General features: G+C 41.0%; 2 protein-coding genes across 2 annotated transcripts; both read left to right on the top strand.

Moving 5' to 3' along the window:
* Window positions 1-1,225: 1,225 nt before the first annotated feature.
* Window positions 1,226-10,021, top strand: ilk (integrin-linked kinase). The gene is made up of 13 exons (XM_049592748.1): window positions 1,226-1,383; window positions 1,921-2,076; window positions 5,126-5,291; window positions 5,399-5,494; window positions 5,647-5,743; window positions 5,867-5,950; window positions 6,040-6,125; window positions 6,216-6,325; window positions 7,509-7,636; window positions 7,794-7,915; window positions 8,878-8,977; window positions 9,192-9,322; window positions 9,501-10,021. The coding sequence occupies exons 2-13, from the start codon at window positions 1,988-1,990 to the stop codon at window positions 9,648-9,650; spliced, it is 1,359 nt and encodes a 452-aa protein (XP_049448705.1). The 5' UTR covers window positions 1,226-1,383; window positions 1,921-1,987; the 3' UTR covers window positions 9,651-10,021.
* Window positions 10,022-11,742: 1,721 nt separating this feature from the next.
* Window positions 11,743-20,237, top strand: smpd1 (sphingomyelin phosphodiesterase 1). The gene is made up of 9 exons (XM_049591978.1): window positions 11,743-11,959; window positions 12,138-12,359; window positions 13,647-13,967; window positions 14,130-14,410; window positions 14,742-14,915; window positions 15,259-15,430; window positions 17,903-17,979; window positions 18,489-18,634; window positions 18,722-20,237. Exons 2-9 carry the CDS (start codon window positions 12,156-12,158, stop codon window positions 19,138-19,140), a joined length of 1,794 nt encoding a protein of 597 aa, XP_049447935.1. The 5' UTR covers window positions 11,743-11,959; window positions 12,138-12,155; the 3' UTR covers window positions 19,141-20,237.
* The last annotated feature ends 169 nt before the right edge of the window (window positions 20,238-20,406 follow it).

Below are 20,406 nucleotides of genomic sequence, written 5' to 3'. Positions count from 1 at the left end.
AGTTTCCATTCAATGCAAGTGTCCCAACACGTTATGACAAGTGTGACAGTGAGCCAGGTGCAAAATATCAGCACCTTCAGACTGAAATAGCTAAATGGCATTCAGATGAAATCATTTATTTTATTTTTTACGCCTGTTCTTTTCCTTCTGCTACATGTCAAAAGGTTATTTTAATCAACATTTATTACTGAGGAAAAAAAGGCTAACCAATAAGTCAGTATTCAGTATTCAAATAGGCCAATATTAGCTCATGACAGATGTATTGGTAGCGGTATACATGTTGGCCAGTAAGCAGCAACAAACACCAAAGGCACTGTATAAGATGCAGCGTCGCTACTGCACTGTTTGGCCACCAGAGGGCACTGACAAGATTATTTTTCAACTGTAAAATATCCTAATCAGATTACATAGGCCAGGGGTGTTCAAACTTTTTTTGAGTGGGGGCCAGATAAGGTAATGAATGCCTGGGGTCCTGCTAAATTATAAGATTAATGACAGCTAAACACTTCAATACAGCAGAGTCATTTTCAGTGTTATTAATAACACTGTCACTTTTGCTACTATGAAAGTCAGAATGTCCAAATTAAATTAAAGGGAGCTATAAAACTTTTAATGCTGATATTAAAAAAGGAGAATTAACAGTGTCAGAAAATACTGTCATGTGATTTTTCACTCTTAATTTTTATTTCAATATCAGTGGCAGTAGCTCAGTCCATAGGGACTTGGGGTGGGAACTAGAGAATTGCAGATTTAGGAGCATGGACTGGTAGCTAGAGAGGTGCCAGTACACCACCACGTAATGCATGTATAGGTCCTGTTTGTGCATGTATGTGTATTTCAGGCCTGTGTGTATATGACAACAGAGTGAAAAAAATTAATTTACCCTCTGGGATTAATAAAGTATATGAAAAACAAATCTAGTATTGGTCAGGCTCCAATATGGGCTTTGTGAATCAATGATCTTATACTGTTGGTAAATGGAAAGGAAACCAAGATTTAAATTAATACCTGTGCATTTTCCTTCACTAGCATACATCCCTGGTGACTGTGTGTCTTCATTCATTTTGTTTTGTATGTCCATGCATGCATTCATTTTAAAAAAAAAGTGTCTACATCTCTCCGCCACCTCACCTGACCGCCGGGTGCAGCATCAGTGCATTGCCTACAGCAGGGGGCGCTGTTGTCCCAGTGTCCCGGGACGTGGGCTGCCAGTAGCAGAGCGCCTCTCAACCTCTCACCAGTAGCCCACATCAACTCTGAGGAGCGGGGCGTGGACTGAGACCGACTATTCTCTGCCCTTAAATCTGAGGAGACGAGACCGACTTTCGGGAGAAAAGAAAGAAAAAAAGAGAAACTGACAAGAAATCGATCGATTCGCACCTGGTAAGAGTTCCGACAACTTTTTTCTGCATGTTTAATAGTTTTGTTTTCATTGTGGTCGCGGAAGTTTTGTTGTTAAAGTTCACTTTGACTTTTTAACAATAGATTTCAAAGTGAGCCAATAGGCCAGCCCATCCGATTTCCACGGAGGAGGATAGAGTCGAGGGGAAATGTGGGAATGTAGAGCTATTAATGGACTGCATAGTTTCGTTTTGATGTACTGTTTTGTTTCATTGTGCAGCAGATAATGTTTATGTTGCATTTAACAATCAGTATAAAAGATTGGTCTACTATAAAATGAATGTTTAGGAATGCGATAGCATAAAAATATAAAGCACAGCGAGACACAGTCACACCTGAGGGGATACACACATTCATTCCACATTATGGACATTAACCTTATAGAAGTAGGCTCACAAGACCATGCATATCCTTGATCAGTGTCCTGGAAGATATACCATTTTTTTCAAACCTTTATTGTTTGGGAGCAAAATATAAACTTAGTCTCTTATACAGTCTTCACTGAATACCTTTCTGCAGGCTACATGTTCCTGATCTCAAAAGAGATTGAAGCAAACAGTCAAGAGAGGCACCCCACAGCATAACTATGGATGACATCTTCACACAGTGTCGAGAAGGGAACTCTGTGGCTGTCCGCCTGTGGCTGGACAACACAGAGAATGACCTCAACTTGGGGTAAGCGGATGCAAAGCTTTGAAGATGACTGCCTCTATCTTCTCTTGGATGTCAGAGTGTGGAGAGCCTGTGCAATAACACATTGACTACGCTCCTCTAATGAATGGAGCTGACTTTATAGCAAACGCACCACATTTGGTATGGTGGGTGAATAATTCTGTGCTGGTGTGTGTGTGTGTGTGTGTGTGTGTGCATACAAAGCAATCCTTGGCACGTCAGAGGTGGTCAAATAGTTTCCATATTGTGCTCTCCCTGCGACTCCACACACACTCCTCAACATCACCCAGCTTCGGTAATTCCAGTCCAGCTTTTTTCCCCTTTTCTTCTAGGATTTTTCTCCTTATGATGTCATCCCCAAAAACTGTGTGTGTGTATAAAAGCAGTGGGTGATTTGCGGAGGTTGTGCGGTAATGTCTATGACTCAGATATCCAAATATAACCCAAAACTCATCCTACACTAGACTGGAAAGCACGTATAGACATTTGAATATAGTGCTGAAATGATTACGCTGATTTACAGATGTTTTTCAATAGCACATTTGTTAATCACATCATCTTTTTTAATTAAATATTTAAGGTGTTAAACTGTTGGTCAGACAAAACAACCACTTTTAAGATGTCACACTGTTTTCTGGGAACAAACATAAGTGGTAGATGAACTTATAATGGTCACAAGTTGCAGCCTGATTAGATTTTTTTTAAATTGTTTAGGATATACAGGGCGCTTCTCCCTGTTTACATAATTTCCTTACTAGAGAGGAGTGAGAAGACCTCACTGCTAAAGACCTCGGTTATCTCATTCTTGGGCCAGGCCATATATGTGCAGTTTGTTGACGTTGACTTTGAGGGCTGCAGAGCTGCTAGCCAACCACGCAACAGCCAAGGCCATTTCCTCTGCTCAACTCCATACAGGGCCAGGCCCTCGCTGACAGAGCTTCTCAGGCAGCGAGCTGCAGTCCCACATAAACATCTGAGAGACCAGTCATTATGCTGGAGGCCTGCTTTGGCTGTTAACCTGAAAGAGACTCAACTGAGTGTGTGAAGCAGCTGTTTTTTTTTTTCTTTCAGAATATCCAATAATGTGTGATAAGTGGTTTATCGTGGTGGGAAAATGTGCTTTCCTGCTCATTTTTGATGCACGGAGTAGATAGAACCAGAGCCCACTGAGACAAACATTAAATGGCATTTTAGATCTCCCCTGGGAGCTCTGTGTGTTTTGAGTGAGTGACACAGGAAGGCAGGGAGAAAGAGAGTGGGAGACTCAGAGAATGTGTAGCTGAGGATTCCACCGTGTATTTTCCGCTCTGTCATTCCTGAGTTTTTTTACCCGTTACTTTATATAGCACACACAGGGCTGGTCCGACTATGAACTGTCTGTACACCGCGCTGGATGAGAATTGACAAGAGAATGTGACTAACTGCTATTTCACTTTGGTGCGAGCTAGTACTGCAGCCATTTCCTACAGGCTATACAAGCCCTCTTGAGGTTTATTGTTAAACATAGTGTAGAGCTTGTGGCTTTGCGGGGAGTTGCGAGAAGCCCCAGCAGCTGCTTCAGGGTCAGCTAATGTAAAGGAGCCACTCGGGTGAAGGGGCCAATTGCACATAGGTGATAGCTTGGCTCCTTGTAGACTGCAGCAGTGCTATGTACGCTGTCTGCACGTTTGCATTTTGTGTATGTTAGCAGGCATTCCAGCTTGCAAAGACATATTTATCACTAGGCCAGTCGTCAGATGGGTAAAGGCTGCCGGCAGTGCAAGGAAGCATGTGCTTAAGTCTAAATAAAGATTGGTAGGTAGTGGGTGTGAGAACCTGTGTGGCTGAGTGTCAAAGAGCGAACCACACAGAGAGTATTTTGTCAGCTGACATATGCTCGGAGATGTTGGAGGAATATTTTGCTACTCAACTGATCATTTGTATGTCAAGCACTCACTTTCACAGTGAACAAAACACCAAAAACATCTGTGTGCAAACTCTCACAACTTGTGCAGTATAATCCAAATCTGATTTATCTAGTTTTCCTAAAACAGAATTATTTAAAACACTCCTGCATAAACTCCTGGGCAAGATCTGCTCATCTGTGCGTGAAGCTGTTTATGCAAGAGTGTTTTATTTTACAGTTTTAGCAGAAATGTATGTGTTTGAGAAATACTGAGTATACAACTGGATATATGAGACTTGCATTATACTGCACAGTTTGTGTGAGAGTTTGTAAACAGATGTTTTAATGTAGTTTTGCTGTTGTTAAATGTGGCTCCTCTTTACTTCAATTCATCAAGAAGTATCCGTGCTTTTTCTTTAAACATCAGCACCTAAAATAACATAACAGTTAGTCACTTTGTTAGTATGCAGGTCACATTAACCATGAATAATAGCTAGAAAAAAATAATTTTTTGCAGGACGGCTAAGCTGTTACTTACAGTTTTCAGGTAGTTTTCCAAGCTTGTTGTAGATTTACGATATGCCCGTTTCCTTTGGTACATCTGGCACTTGACTTTTGGGATCATCTTTGCAAAATTTTTAAACTATTCCAGATGCTTGACTTATTCAACATCTTGCTATTGCATCTGTAAGCCTGTCTCATCTGATCAAACCAGTGGCTGACAATAAATGAGAGTGAGTAGGAGTTAAGAAACTATCATCAAGTCCAAATGTACTTGTCTAAAAATAACTAGTAATAATTAATGTTGATGCATAATGAATAATGATGGATCACTGTTTCTTAATTTATGAGCTATTTGGGGGGTAATTCATATGTATAAATAAAACGCAGCATTTGAATACTGATTTAGATGTTGATTACCATAGCAACAGTTGAAGCCTCAGAGCGTTCAGGTCAACTCTAGCACCCTCCCACACTTGTTTCCTGGGAATAAGTAACCTCTAACACTGTCATCTTATAAAAACATTCTAATTAGACTTTAAAATGTCATAAAGAAAGTTTACCACTGGTTTAATTTATGTAGGATTTGCTCATCTGTTTTTGTTTTACATGTTTAAAGTAAATTACATCAATCAAGCAATTCTCTTTGTGCGTGTTGTGTCCTAGTGACGACCACGGCTTCAGCCCCCTCCACTGGGCTTGCAGGGAAGGAAGGAGCGGAGTTGTCGACATGCTCATCATGAGAGGTGCTCGTATTAACGTGATGAACCGTGGAGATGATACCCCATTGCATCTCGCCTCCAGTCACGGGCATAGAGACATTGTGGCAAAGGTAAACACATTATCGTTACAACCGGAGCGTTTATGGCTTTTATGCCTGTACACTTGCTTTGCTTTGCCCCCAATTTTCTCACTTGATGACCTGCACATGATTTCCAGCTGATTCAGTGCAAAGCCGACCCCAATACAGTCAACGAGCATGGAAACACACCACTCCACTACGCTTGCTTCTGGGGCCAAGATGAAGTAGCAGAGGTAAAGTACAATACATCCAGAATACAGTCTGCTGGCTGCAAAGGCCCTCTTCTGGGGAGAAATGGCCACTACAGTGATATTTTTTTTTGTATTGTTGTGCTTTTAATTCAAAATTGAGTCTGTGCACACATAGTATATCCCCTCTTTTGTAGGACTTGGTGACCAGTGGTGCCCAGGTGTGTATATGTAACAGGTATGGACAGACGCCTCTGGACAAGGCTAAGCCTCATCTAAGACAACTGCTTCAAGGTCAGAGCTCATTTATGGACATTTTACCGCCCTAACAGGTTATTTTCTAGGAAAAGTAAATCATTATATCAGCAAAACAAAACATATAAAGTTTATTTTTGTGTTGTTACTTCATTTATGCAGAAAAGGCAGAGAAAATGGGCCAGAGTATGACCAAAGTCCCCTATAAGGAAACTTTCTGGAAGGGCACCATGCGAACACGACCTCGTGAGTAACACTCACACTGCGTTAAAAGGAACAAACTCTCATATTAAACCAGGATGTCTGTTTGACTATTCATGTTTTGGCTCCTTCAGGTAATGGTACCCTCAACAAGCAGGCTGGTATTGATTATAAGCAGCTTTCGCTCCTGGCAAAGATCAATGAAAACCAGTCCGGAGAGGTCAGTTGCACTGTGTTTACTGCTATGTCAGTCTTTTTAATTTCTTTTTAGCCCCCCGGTTGTTTACTCGACTGTGTGCTCTGTCTGCAGTTATGGCAGGGTCGATGGCAAGGGGATGAGATTGTAGTAAAGGTGCTACAGGTTAGAGACTGGACCACCAGGAAGAGCAGGGACTTCAACGAAGAGCATCCAAAACTCAGGTAATTTATACATCAATAAGAAAATAATGGTTGTGATTTGGTTAAGTCTCGTCAGAGCCTGTATGTCTGAGCCTAACACAGTCTATGAGCAGTTGGACTATCACATCCTGGTAAACACAGTGCTAATGTGAGGATGGATGTGATTGATTGGTGGCCACTGAGGCTGCTGTGGTCAAAGAGAATTTAGGATCTGGTGTAAGATTCTTGTGCAACAAGGAGTGGAGTTTCTGCTTTTAGAGGTCAAGGGAATGGGATGGTTTTGTGACAAAGCAGTCGTTGGCAGCTGTTTACTGTGCGATGTCTTCTGCTCCATGATGTGAAAAACAAATTCCACAAACCTCCTTGCATCACAGTAAACATGTAATCCCTTATAGCATGGAATTAAATCCATCATGGTAAAAACCTTATTTTGAATCCTGTTTGTCATGTTGATGTTCTTGCATCAGTCTGTGTAGGCTACCATGCTTTTAGTGGCTGTTGCACCATATTAATCCCCAAAAGGCAAAATGTTGTGCCTGTGTTATGTTGAAGTATGTGCAATTCCAAGAGAAGTCATACAGGCATGTTTAGGCATGTGAAGCACACTGGGCCCCCGAAAGGACCTCTGCATTCAATGAATCATGAGTTGTTGACATAATAACGGTGTTACATGCATATTTTATGGAGAAATTCACAAGTATTCACATGTATTTACACAGAAATATCCTACTTACATCTAATAAATCAAAATTAATCACAGAATAAAATGACGTAATACCCAGCAGTTTAAATCAGTCAAGCAAATGTAACATAATACCTTCAGTGGCCGAGTTTAATCAGTCCAGACCCTTGTTAAGTGACAGGAAAAAACTCACAACAAAACCTTAATAGGACAAAAATGAAGAAAACCTTACAGCAGGCCAATTCAAAGAATGAACCCCCAGCAGGAAGGCTGAGTGTGGAATTGGAAGAACTTGGCAGTGTGCTTTTATTTTGGCTTCAGTTCTTGTGCTCTTTTAAGAATTAAAGCACACATAAAATAACTTGGGATGAGTATGCTGAAAAGTTGAGAGGCAGAGGTGTTTTGTTTCCTGCCAGCCATGAATTTGTTCTTTCCTAATCATCTGAGAAACACCCATGTGTTCTTCATAATTACGTATTTCTGACATTTACACACACCTCTCTCTCTGTCATGTGTCCGTAGGATCTTTTCTCATCCAAACATTCTGCCTGTTCTTGGGGCCTGTCAGTCACCTCCATCCCCTCACCCCATCATCATTACCCACTACATGCCATATGGATCCCTCTTCAACATTCTGCACCAGGGCACTAGTAAGTTAAATGCGTTTATGTGCATGTGTAAAATGATAATGGCTGAAATTTGAATTTAAGTTTATTCCAGCTCCAAAGCACTAGATGGAAGACTTTGCACACCTGTCCTCGCCCCACTGTACTTCTTACTTTCCCCTCCTGTCCACCTCTTCCTCAGCTCTGGTGGTCGACCAAAGCCAAGCGGTGAAGTTTGCATTGGACATTGCCAGTGGGATGGCTTTCCTCCACACCTTAGAACCAATGGTGTCACGACTTTACCTCAACAGCAAGCATGTCATGGTAAGACACCGCTCGACTGTGCCGTATAAACCAACCGTTATTATAAACTAAAAGGTTTTAGTCTGTCACCGCCAGTATGCTTAAACACAATTAAAAGGGACCTATAGTGCTTTTCGTTATTTTATGTCGTGTATAAAATGTTATAATGTCGGATGTTCATATATTAAACGTGGCCAAAGTTTCAAATAACTGAGGTAAATGTATGCAACAGTGATCCCTGTGAGCAAAACCTCAGGTTTCAGACTGTTCTCAATACTCTGATGATTCCAACATATTTTTCTACTTTGAGACAAGCTGACGTCAACCTGTGATGGATTTCTTTCTACAGTCACCTGCACCAGGCATGCTACTGCAAGTTTTTACATTGCACACATGTCAGGAAAACATGTCATCTTGGTTGCCTGTGTTGTTAATTTCTCCCCAATTTTAGATTATATTCCTACTGGAACATTTTCCAGTTGTGTTTAAAGGCTTTTATTGGTGATTTTTCACGTAAGAGAATGCAGTTATACTGTGTTGTCTCATTCCCCGGCTGCAACGACAGTGCAGGGAGCCCATGAGAGAAGTTAGCCTTCTTTCTGGCAGAAATCTTTTCAATTAAGCCCAAACCATCATCTTTTTCCTGCACCTAACCAAGACAGAGCTTTCTAGTAGAAAGCCCTGAAGGCAAACTTCTGTCGACAGCGTGCAGAGACGTGAATCTACCGAAGACTTGGAAACGCTGCCCAAATAGAGCAGACTGGGCTTCTCAAGAGGGGGGCTTAAAGAGACAGATGCTAAAACAGAATGTCTCAGACAGAGGGGGAATACTATGACCATGAAAGCATGTAAACATGTTTTAGTTTGTAGATACCTTAACTACAAATATGAACCTGAAAATGAGCATAACAGGTCCCCTTTAAGGTGATCCGTTGACAAGCCAGATATCTGATGACTAACAAGCTGATGGGGTTCATTTCCAGATTGATGAGGACATGACAGCCAGAATAAGCATGGCAGATGCTAAGTTCTCCTTCCAGTGTCCTGGTCGTATGTACTCTCCAGCATGGATGGCCCCTGAAGGTATTTATTTCTTTTTTTCCCTCCCTTCAGCCTACTTCCTCCCCCCATAATGCCTCCTCAGTCTTTATGAGTCATTTAGTGAGGAACATACTGTACTGTGTAATTTGGTCTCAGTTTAGTGGTAGTCATCTGGTGTGTTGCCCGTGTTACCGATTAAAAACAAACCAACAAACGAGTTACCCTGTCATGTTTGTGGTTTTCCTTGTCCCTTAAGCCCTGCAGAAGAGGCCTGAGGACATCAACAGACGGTCTGCTGACATGTGGAGCTTCGCTGTGTTGCTGTGGGAGCTGGTCACCAGAGAGGTCCCATTTGCTGACCTCTCACACATGGAGATAGGCATGAAGGCAAGTGGGCGCGGTATTTATCTACCCCCAGGCTTGCACTTTGTATTCATATCCACATCTCTGTAACCCTCGGAAATACACCACCATACCTAAAAAAAAAAAAAAAAATCCGAAGCACAGGTTGCTTTGTTTGGGATAGTTACAGCAACTTTGTATCTCGCCTTCACCCATTCCTCAGGTGGCTCTCGAAGGTCTTCGGCCAACCATTCCACCGGGGATTTCCCCTCATATCTGTAAGCTGATGAGGCTGTGCATGAACGAAGACCCAGCCAAGAGACCCAAGTTCGACATGATCGTTCCCATCCTGGAGAAGATGCAAGACAAGTGAACGCCTTCGCAGCAATCTGTTGCAACACTCCTGTTGCCATGTTTTTAATCATCAAACCACTCTGTATCTTCACTTCATGTATCTGCTAAGCCACTGTAAATAATGTCAGAGACCACTTTCGCTACACGATCCAAACAATAAGTATTGTATTGCTTTTCTTGTATAATTTAAATTTGAGGTATAAATGTTCTTTAGCCTATGGGCTCTTTTATTAGGGCTGAAACATGTTCACTGAAATATTGGCAATTTTTTTAATCCAGTGTGGATTATATTCAGTGACAGAAACTGATCCAAAGAACTGTGTATAGGAACCATAATTTTATACACATTAACAAACACAAATGCAATAAATGTTTTATATTTATGACAAATTCTTTCTTTTCGTTCTTTTATTTTGAGACTGCATTAGGGTTGGGCAGTATATTGGTCATGTATCAATATTGTGATATGAGACTAGATATCGCTGCAGATTTTGGATTTAGTAATACCACAAGTGTTTTCTTTTCCTGGTTTTAAGTGATGTAATTTTCTGAACTTACCACTTAGTCATTATATCCACATTGCTGATGATTATCAAAAAATCTCATTTTGTAAATATGAAAGCATCAATGGTCAGCCCTGCAATATCGTGATATTGAGGTATTTGATCGAAAATATTGTAATATTTTATTTTCATCTCTCTTTTAATTTTAGTGTTAAACCTCATTAAATAGTCATAAACTTGAATTTGTGAGGTCTTAACTTCTACAAACATTTTATCTCATTTAATTTATTCATTTTTAAAATTACTTTTTTGTGAAAATGAGTGAAGTTTTTCTCTGTAAAAGTCCACTTTTCTAATGTTAAAAATCTTTCTAAAAAAAACTATAATACTGTCATTTTACGTCATACTTGCACTTACCTGTTGGCAAAATGTAGATTAACTTAATTCACTCTAATATCTAATAACCATACTCCTAGATAATACTGCCTCTGCACAAGACCACATATATACTACTTGCTTGCAATGTTTACATGCAATGCTTGAATAAGTAAAACATGATTTGTCCCAAAATCTGCCCTAAATTGGGTGAAAAGGTGTCTTGAACAGGTCTGAAAAGCATTAAATTTAACTGTATGATACCTGTAGGCATCCTGACAAGGTCTGCTTGCTGGAAAGTTTTCAGCCAAATTTTGTGTCTGTCTTCAGTGGATGGAGTTGTCTGCTGAGCAAACTTTCTTTTCAGATGAAGGCCACTAGATGGTGCTGAAAGTTGTATAAAACTTAGCAGTAAGTGGACTCTGTGCTGGATTTTTTAAAACATATTTCTGAGGTCAAAAATGAAGTTTAGATTCAGCTCAGAGGATGTGGTCACAGATTCCAAGGGAAATATGTGATTTTATAGCTTTGTGGGATTCTTTGCCTTATTTTGATGCAGTGTGAGTCAGGCATGTACAACAGCAAATTAAATCTGATGGATTTTCTTCAGATGCAGCAGGCTATATTATTCTTTATATATATTCATTTATTATATATTTAAATATATATTCTATTTATTCTGCGGTATTGCATTCTTCCCATGTTTTGAAAGAAATTTATGATGGGAATTAACAGTTTGATAAATTGTGTTTTTTTTTGTTTTGTTTTGTTTTTTTGGTTTTTTTTGACTAAGCTACAGTGTAAGTGGTGCAGGATCAACCTTTTGAAATATAATTACCACAAATATATTTTTAAAATTATTTGACAAACATTTTTAAGCACTTTTTTCAGGCCATTCTCTTGTTTTTATTTTATTTTATGTATCCATTTTTATTTCTATTTCGTTTATTTATTATTTTATTTAGTTATTTTTTTCTCATTTCTTCCTAAGTTGCTCATTGTCTTCTTTCCAAAGAAATCAAGCCACTTTGCTGAGGTGTCATACAGTTAATGAAGCTCCTGCTGTGAAAGCATACACATAAAGCATGCTGGTCAGATAGGGGAGATAAAAATCTGTCAGATCGATGCACTCTTCAAAGATCAACCAGCTGCAGCTCATGTCACAATTTGTTCTGAACAAAAGAGGGGAAAAAAAAGTTGTGGCACGTGACGAGTCAGCTGACTGTCTGCGCCTTTCACAAGACCGAGCCGAGCAGAGGAGACACTCACACCATAACATCTGTTAGCAGAGTGCTGTCGACCGACGAGCCTTCAACAGCTCTAGTCTACCTTTGTTTTGTACACTTTGTGGACGAGGAAGCGGGACTGTCTTGAACCTCCTGCCCTGCCTGTGTCCACCTCACTTGGGGAAGACGACGACGACGACACTCCGGTCTGCACTTTTTGGGAGGTACTGGCAAAACACCAGCTAGCTAGCTACATTGTTAGCAGCCTGTTACCCGGCGTTGTGTCGAAACCCCTTTAAATTTGCCTGTGGGTGCAGCATGAGACTCATACTCTCAAGTTAAGGTGTTAAACTGCACCGCTGAGTGTTACTTTCATTTTGTCCTGGTTCTTGTCCCTCACAGAGGCTGCAGACGAAGACAATGAGGCTCCCCTCGCTGCTGGGGCTGATAACCTGCACCCTGGTGTTAATGATGTTTGGGTCCTGCCGTCCAGCACCGACCTCAGAGCAGCCCAGGATGATGTTCATGGAGCAGTTTAGTCTTCCAGGGGTCGGGTTCAACTGGAGAAATGTCACCTGCCCCCTGTGCAAAGCACTCTTCACCATCGTTGATATCGCCCTTCTGGTAAGGTTTTAACATGTCTCTTACTCAGGCTACTAAAGAGGATATTGAAATATACATGTATCATTAGCAAGGTATTTTTATAGACTCAGTTGCCAGTTTAGTAGGCACACCTTGCTAAAACCAGTAGAGCAACCCTGCTGTAAATCCCACCCTCATGTATATTGTTAAATTTGAGTTGCAGCTGTTCAGTGATGATTTTTATGGTTATTCTGGAGGTGTTTTAACCATCTGAAATTTTGTCCACCCTAGTTTATATAAGCATGTTAAATTACACCTCTCAGTATGACACAAAACAATGCAACAGCACCACAATCTGCAGCCTCCAAAATAAACGCCTTAATCAGTTTCAGCAAAAACTGAAATTAAACCTTAGTGTAGGTCGGAGTCAAGATCAAGATAAACTGTAGTGTCAGAGTCCTAATATATAATAATGGTAAATGAAAGATTAATGTTTTTAAATGCATCAAAATGTTGTTCCCGTAGTTTGCGTGCGTCTGTTTGTTCATTTTATAACCAGGCAACTATGTCTGACCTCCTGTTTACCAAAGTATGGGGAAATGGTTGCACGAACTTCCTTGTCAGATGTCACAGATATTTGTAGCTTTTCTCAGTTTGGAAATATTGAATTTAATATAATTTATTTATTAAAGGTTAAGATATGAGTATGGTTAGGCTGGTAAGATGATAATATGACCAGAATCCTGTTGCTCAGTGCAGACAGACTACTTAAAAGATTAATTTATATGGGGTTACTCAAGTTTGCAAGCATAAGTGACATGCAACACTAATACTTCCATATGGGGAAAGTCCAGTTCTTCCTCTGCCCCTTGAAGAAGTGAGAAATGGGATTTCTTTTTATATCTCCTGGTGTTCATAGCTGATTTTAGCACAAATGCATTCTTCAGATTTCTTGATCATATGGTCTCTTTGTCGACCTCAAGTGCTCCTGTCATCCAGCAGCTGCAGCTGTTGACCTTAAAAAACATGCTTTCAAAATTGGCCAGATTGATGTTCCTTCAAATCAGAAGTGTAAATATTACACTTCAGTGCTGCATGCATCCAAGCGTGTGACTTGTCCATAATGTCAAGTGTTACATTGTGGTCTAGTAAGTTGGAATTATAGATGATTCAGTTCAGTTTCAGCTTGGCTCATTTTTCAGGAAGTTTGAGGTTTTGACATCGGTGAGTAAAAGCTCTTGACAAAGGCCCCTTCAGGTTTACTGTTACATTTACTTGTGCTGTCACACCTCTAACCTCATCCTGCTCTGCCTTTGTTACCTCTTCTAGAGTGACGTAAATGAAGAGCGAGTAGCACATGCAGTCGGTGAGGCGTGTATCCGTCTCCATCTGGCTGATGAGCAAGTGTGTCGAGAAATAACAGAGTTGTTCAGGGCCGACTTCATCCGGGCTCTGCAGCAGTCCTTGCTGTGGCCCAGTGAAGCGTGCGCCCTGCTGGTGGGCCCTTCCTGCGGCAAATTTGACATCTACGACCCCTGGAACATCACCCTGCCAAAGGTCCCTAAGCCCCCTGTCACACCACCTTCTCTTCCCAAACCTGGTTCTCCACAGAGCAGGGTCCTGTTTCTAACGGACATCCACTGGGACCAGGTGAGTGTTATCCATCTAAAAATCTGTCTATTTAGCTGAAAGTAAAGTTGCCATTTTCCTGGGACATTTGTAGTGACTAAGCAGAAGATGCTAGGAGGATTTTGGTCACCTGACTTTGTTTTGGATCAAGCCCTGCTTCTAAAAATAATCCCCTCCCTACAGGAGTATGTAGTCGGCAGCGCAGCAGACTGCAAGGCCCCTCTGTGTTGTCGCAAAGACTCAGGCTCCCCCAGCTGGAGGCGGAGGGAGGCTGGGTACTGGGGAACCTACAGTAAGTGTGACCTGCCTCGGTGGACGGTGGAGAACCTCCTGGAGAATGCTGCCAGAGATGGACCCTGGGACTGGGTCTACTGGACTGGAGACATACCAGCACACAATGTTTGGGCTCAGACCAGGAAACAGCAGCTGTCTGAGCTTACGACTATCTCCAGGCTCATCCATAAGTAATTTCTCTTTAGGATTTACATAAGAAACATTATTGCTCCTTTCACACGCAACATAATGGGCATGTGGTCTAACTATTAGTGCAGATAACTTAACCATTCAGCCATCAGAGTATTTTTTTTAATAGAATAATTTGTGTAACATGGTTTTGAAATGTTAGAATATTGATATTATTAGAATTTCTGGATAATGCAGTTGCCCTAATTTAACTTCAAAGTGGTCTTGTTCTTGGACTCGAAACATAACTGTTTCTGCGGCTGCTTGGTCATATGTTTGTCATGTGTTGCCTGATCCAAACAGCTTTGACTCTTCCTCATATCTTCTGTCCAGATACCTGGGAGCAAATGTGACAGTTTACCCTGCTGTGGGGAACCACGAGAGTACACCTGTGAACAGCTTCCCGCCACCCTTTGTTCGTGGCAACAGGTCCAGCGCCTGGCTCTACAACACCATGGCAGAGGAATGGGCACCGTGGTTACCAGAGCAGGCTTTACAGACTTTGAGGTTTTTGATAGTCTTGTTTTTATCATATTTAAATGGTTATTGCATGTTGACATTGTTGTGCAGGTCGGGCCACCCTGCAGATAAGATGTAAGCTCTGTTGTTAAAGAGTAACATCAAGCAGTGGCTTTGTTTTAGATTATAAAGTAGGAACTGTTTATGTCACATGTTTGCTCTTGTAGTTTCACTTTGATTGAAGTTCACGTCCCTATGCTTAGCAAACAGAAGTGGTCACATTTCTCTGAATATTGTTCCCTATCAAGAGGGTTTGGAATTTTGATGGGTGCCTGCGAGGGTGATTTTGACTTTCTGAATCCTTCACCTATGTCTTTGGATGTAATTTCAGATATGGAGGATTCTACACGGTGGAGATTCAGCCTGGTCTGAGGATGGTCTCTCTCAACATGAACTTTTGTGCTCGAGAAAACTTTTGGCTGATGGTGAACTCTACAGATCCTGCTAACCAGCTGCAGTGGCTGGTCCATATTCTCCAGGAAAGTGAGGACAAGGGGGAGAAGGTGAGTGGGCTATTTAGGTAGCTTAAAGGGATAGTTTGAATCATTTGTAAGTGGGAAACATGTGAGGTAGTTATCTATAGTAAGTAGGGATGCACCGAAATGAAAATTTGTGGCCGAAGCCGAATAATATTAAACGCTTGGTCGGATACCGAGTACCGTTTTTTTAGTTTTTCATTAGTTTTTGCAAATGAACCCCCTCCAGATTAGTGTTGTCACGGTACCAAAATTGGGACCCACGGTACGATACCAGTGAAAGTATCACGGTTCTGAGTAGTATCAGGATACCACAGCAAAAATGAGGCAGATGTGCCTTTTGTCATTTATAAAAAGATAAATCACTTTTCTATAATACATCAATGATATTTCAATGGAATAAATTACTTATTGACTTATTCATACTTCAAAAACAGCATCAATAAGTGATTAACAGAAGGGGGATCAAAATAAAATAAATAAATAAAATAAGAATCAACCAGCCACCCTCCTCCCCTGACAGTCCCTTCATAAGTAACGAACAGTCCTAAAGTGCGGTGAGGTTTGTGAGCCATTACCTGCCACAGAGAGAGAAATGTGAACGGCTCGTTTCTCCTCTGATACGCCACATACTGTGTGCCGCCATGGCTCGGCTGTTCAGGTACTTTTGGGCAGTCATGACAATAAGTTATTCACCTAGAGCCGGACTTCTCCGTCGCCGGTAAGCTGTTATCATGCACCACTGTATTTGACAGGAATACGCATTCCTGTCCGTGTCTGTGACCCCCGTTCAACCCACAACCGGCGGGATTCGCCGTTTCGTTTCTGCTGCTGGTTGAAATCTGTACTCACACAGTGTGCTGAATGATTTATTTTGCCCACACAAAACTATTTTTAGTCGCAAATGCGAGTGCGGTGACGGACGGAGTAAAATATCGCCACACTGCCGACATTTTACTCCGTCCGTCACCGCATGCTGTTTGATTGCGTTATCAAAACACGCCGCTATTATTTGGCCTTGCTTTTCACTTATTCCACCGAATACCGAATCTGTGTTTTTGTTTTTTTTTTGTTTTTTTTTTTGCAATATTTGGCCAAATATATTCGGTTACCGAATATTAGGTGCATCCCTAAAAGTGTCTTACATACAGTAGACGTCGGTTTGCATGTACCCTGTTTGGAGAAGCTGGCACGAGTACTGAAACAGAAGCTAAGGAATGTACAACTCTTTATGTACTTTAGCCCCCTAAACAATGTCCCACTAAAAATCAGTTTAAGTGCATGCTATATTTGGGAATATTTTCACAGCTTTACCTTGCCATCACACAGCGATTTCCGATGGGTAACTGAAGCCATTGCGTCACCCTCTTCAAAGCCAGACTCTTCTGAGAAAAACAGTAATTTGATATTACTAAACACAGGAGCTGCTGATTCACTGCTGCTTTGACCAGTTAGTTTGTGTTATTGTGTGACTTTGGCATTTAAAAGGATTAATACAGAATCACCAACGTCACACAATAACACAAATTAACAGATGCAACGGTAGACCAGCAGCTCCTGTGTTTAGCGAGCTAAAATGACTGTTTTTATGAGTGGAGTCTGATGACTTTGAAAAGAGCATAGATGAGGAAGTAAACTGTAAATGGTTTCCCTGTCTGAAATGGATGTCTGAAGGTAAGGTAAAGCAGTATTCTCAGTGTACCATATGCATGGCTTAAATATGTTTTGCTGCTGCCCCTGTCCACAGCCGTACATCACTTAGCTTCCGTGGCGGTACTCCTGTCCGCTTCCCAAAACTGAAGGCATGCCCATTGGCTGTAAAAAAAAAAAAAATAGAGGGCATAGCTACTGTGCATCACCCATTGGTTTGTTGACTCTCATTTTAAAGCTTCAAGTTTGGAGTGAGGGGTGGTTATGACTGAGAAGCTGAGGACACTGTCTACAGACAGCCTGTCACTCAAAGTGGTGGCCCACTCTTGATAATGAATATATAATTTTAAGCCTTAACAAAATGTAAATGGGTGACTCATATAAAAATTCATCCCCATACAGTTGTCATGAAGAGGGAGATTAGCTACAGATACCAAAACTGTTGTCTACAAGTACAAAAAAAAAATCAAGATTCAAGAGGCTTTATTATCAATTCTGCAGTTATGTAACCGGCATACAGAGAATCAGAACAACATTTCACTTTGAATCGATCCATGGTGCAGACAGTGCAAAAGGATACGTTTAAAATAGAAGAGGTAATACAAAATGAAAATAAATAAGAGCAGACATTGCAAAGCTAATAAAACACTTACTGTGGAATCAGTGTGGCTCAGGTTCATGTCCCACCTTAGCCACTTGCTTCATTCTGGATGTGGATAATGACTCTATGGCTTTCTTGTTTTACTTCCCTTTTATCACTGGAACTGAACATGTGATTGCAATAAAATGTTTTTTTTTTATTGGTGCAATAATGTTCTTCTATGTGGTGTCATTTCCTCCTTAATTTAGGTACATATCATTGGTCACATTCCACCTGGCCTGTGTCTTGGCAGCTGGAGCTGGAACTACTATCACATTGTCAACAGGTAGCAACATTAATCACTTAAAACAAAAAAATGCAAAACCCCACAACTGTTAGAAATTGTTGTAGTGCAGTTGCAGTACATCTTTTTTAGAGGACATGAAGTTATGTACACTCAGCAGTGAATTTAATAAGTAACACTAATGTCCCCAATGTCGGTTCATAGCTGCTGTCTATTGTGCAGTAGCTGTCATGTATTTTAAGTGCAATGCCAGTATATGGTAAATCTACCCAGATTATCTGTAGTCAGATAAGCTTGTGGTTGACTTATTACCAGCAACACGTGTTTCACTTCCTCTTCGTTTGCATAGCTGGATCAGATGTCTTTAGATAGATGCTTGTGTGGTGTTGTGAGTCCACTTAAATGTAGATACAAGTTGTTTTGCTTTTAATTTAAAGGTCAGTGGCCTACTGTGGTTAAAGTAGCTGCATGCAACAGTCTGACCTTTTGCAAAAAGACATGAGACTAGTTGTAAAGTTTTCTCTTTTTGTTTGATATCCCATTTTTCCCAGATATGAAAGTACAATTACCGGACAGTTTTTTGGCCACACACACATGGATGAGTTCCAAATGTTTTATGATGAGGAAACAATGACCCGCCCGTTGGGAGTGGCATTCATTGCTCCCAGTGTTACTACTTACGTTAATCTTAACCCAGGTGAGTTCATAAACGAGTTGAGTGTTCTCCCAACATTTTCAGAAGCAGCACACGGGGAAAAAATTGTAATCCTTTTTCTTGTTCCAGGTTTCCGAGTCTACTATGTGGATGGGAATTACCAAGGCAGTTCTCGGCTGGTGCTTGACCATGAAACGTACATCCTGAACCTCACAGAGGTAAACCACAGTCCAGGAGATCCACGTGGCCCAGAGCAGAACCCCAAATGGACACTGCTGTACCGCGCCACAAAGGCTTACGGTCTGACCAGTCTGTTCCCCTCCGACTACAACGGGCTGATGCAGACCTTTATAAAAGATGACCGAGTCTTCCAAAAGTTCTGGTACCTCAGACATAAAGCACATGTGTCAGAGCCCTGCAAAGAGACATGCAAAACTACACTGCTCTGCTTTCTGCAAAGCGGGCGGTATGATGAGCTGGAGCAGTGCGACCTACTCCACGGTTTTGGAGGGAACTTGGCCCGGGCTGCCAGAAAAACCCTCTGTTAATCTGAGGAAGTTTGGACTGAATGTGTGGGTGAGGAAAAAGCAATATGACCAAAAAAAAAAATGAAATTGAGCAGAAAAAATGTCTTTCTTGTTACTAGTTGGTCAGCAAGGACTGTTGAATTTGTTCAATGACAAAGTCCCCTAAGCTATTGCTCATTACTTTGACAGTTGGCTGACTTTGTGAACCTGACATGGAGTCTGAAGAGTTCTGTTATACCTTGTGGTTACTCAAACATCTAACTGACTGTGATTGTAACAGGCCTTTTGGTTTGTCAACTGCTGTTCTGCAATGCCAATTTCGCAAAGACTTCTCGGTTTACTTGAAATGCACAGTATTGCAGGAGTTGTGTAGTTTGATCAATGTGGTCATGCTCTTGGCAGTTCTACTGAAATGGGTGCCTTGTATCTGGAAAAATAATGCTAAGCATATCTATGCTAAACAATCTTGCAACTTTAAAATGCTGTTGTGCACAGAATAGCTTGCACCCAGTCTCAAAATTATTCTTGATGTTAACATCCTTCAAATTGAGCTTCATAACATCCGAAGACTGATTTTAAAGCAGGAAGTTTGCATTATAATTGATCTCTTAGTGTAGGCCTGTCCCACAGTGCAGTGTTATCATTACATTTGCCGGGATTTGAAGGTTGTAAAGCAAATCAGTAAGCCTTTTACTTCATTAAATGTGGTGGATGAATGGATCTCAGGCATCACTTCTCAGGTTTGGCCTCTGTGAATTTGCTCCGCAGCACACGGTATCTTCGCTCAATCATTTTGTCTGGGACTTTTGACTGAGATACAGGTCAGTTAATTACTAACCTTAATTCGCTGCACCATCTGCCTCAGCATAGATGTCTTCAAACCTAAATAAGGAACAGTATTTCTCATTGAGGTTTACTTCTGTCTGCACTTTAATTCTTTGTTAGCTAGTCAACGTCATGGTTTGGTGGACCCAAAGTGTGACGAGCATGGGAAGCCCCTTAGATCTTGGTCTATGCGACTTGTGGCGTAATGTGAGCATAACTTGTAATTAAACTTGTAAAATAAGAAATGATTTAGAGAGTGTGTAAATTATGAATTAAAGATGAAATCTGATAAATGTCTACTTGTTTTGTGTTTGCTGAGAGGGAAAGATATTTTGAAAGAAAAGGTTTTGTGGCAATACATTAGTTAAAATACCAAAAGTCATAAACAGATGACCAATAATGCTTTTGATTCACAATTGGCATTGTGATATTCAAACCTAATACAGCTGCGTAGCATATTTA

The sequence above is a fragment of the Epinephelus fuscoguttatus genome, linkage group LG12 (assembly GCF_011397635.1).
Source record: "Epinephelus fuscoguttatus linkage group LG12, E.fuscoguttatus.final_Chr_v1".
NCBI lineage: Eukaryota > Metazoa > Chordata > Actinopteri > Perciformes > Serranidae > Epinephelus > Epinephelus fuscoguttatus.
This window is presented reverse-complemented; position numbering and strand designations above follow the sequence as displayed.

What these genes read in the sequence shown, in the direction of transcription:
- ilk (XM_049592748.1), top strand. Translation starts at nt 1,988, where the DNA reads ATGGATGACATCTTCACACAGTGTCGAGAAGGGAACTCTGTGGCTGTC. An exon ending in GAGAATGACCTCAACTTGGG is followed by an intron (nt 2,077 to 5,125) that starts GTAAGCGGATGC and finishes GTTGTGTCCTAG; the next exon opens with TGACGACCACGGCTTCAGCC. An exon ending in TCTAAGACAACTGCTTCAAG is followed by an intron (nt 5,744 to 5,866) that starts GTCAGAGCTCAT and finishes TCATTTATGCAG; the next exon opens with AAAAGGCAGAGAAAATGGGC.
- smpd1 (XM_049591978.1), top strand. Translation starts at nt 12,156, where the DNA reads ATGAGGCTCCCCTCGCTGCTGGGGCTGATAACCTGCACCCTGGTGTTA. An exon ending in ATCTCCAGGCTCATCCATAA is followed by an intron (nt 14,411 to 14,741) that starts GTAATTTCTCTT and finishes TCTTCTGTCCAG; the next exon opens with ATACCTGGGAGCAAATGTGA. An exon ending in TTACGTTAATCTTAACCCAG is followed by an intron (nt 18,635 to 18,721) that starts GTGAGTTCATAA and finishes TTCTTGTTCCAG; the next exon opens with GTTTCCGAGTCTACTATGTG.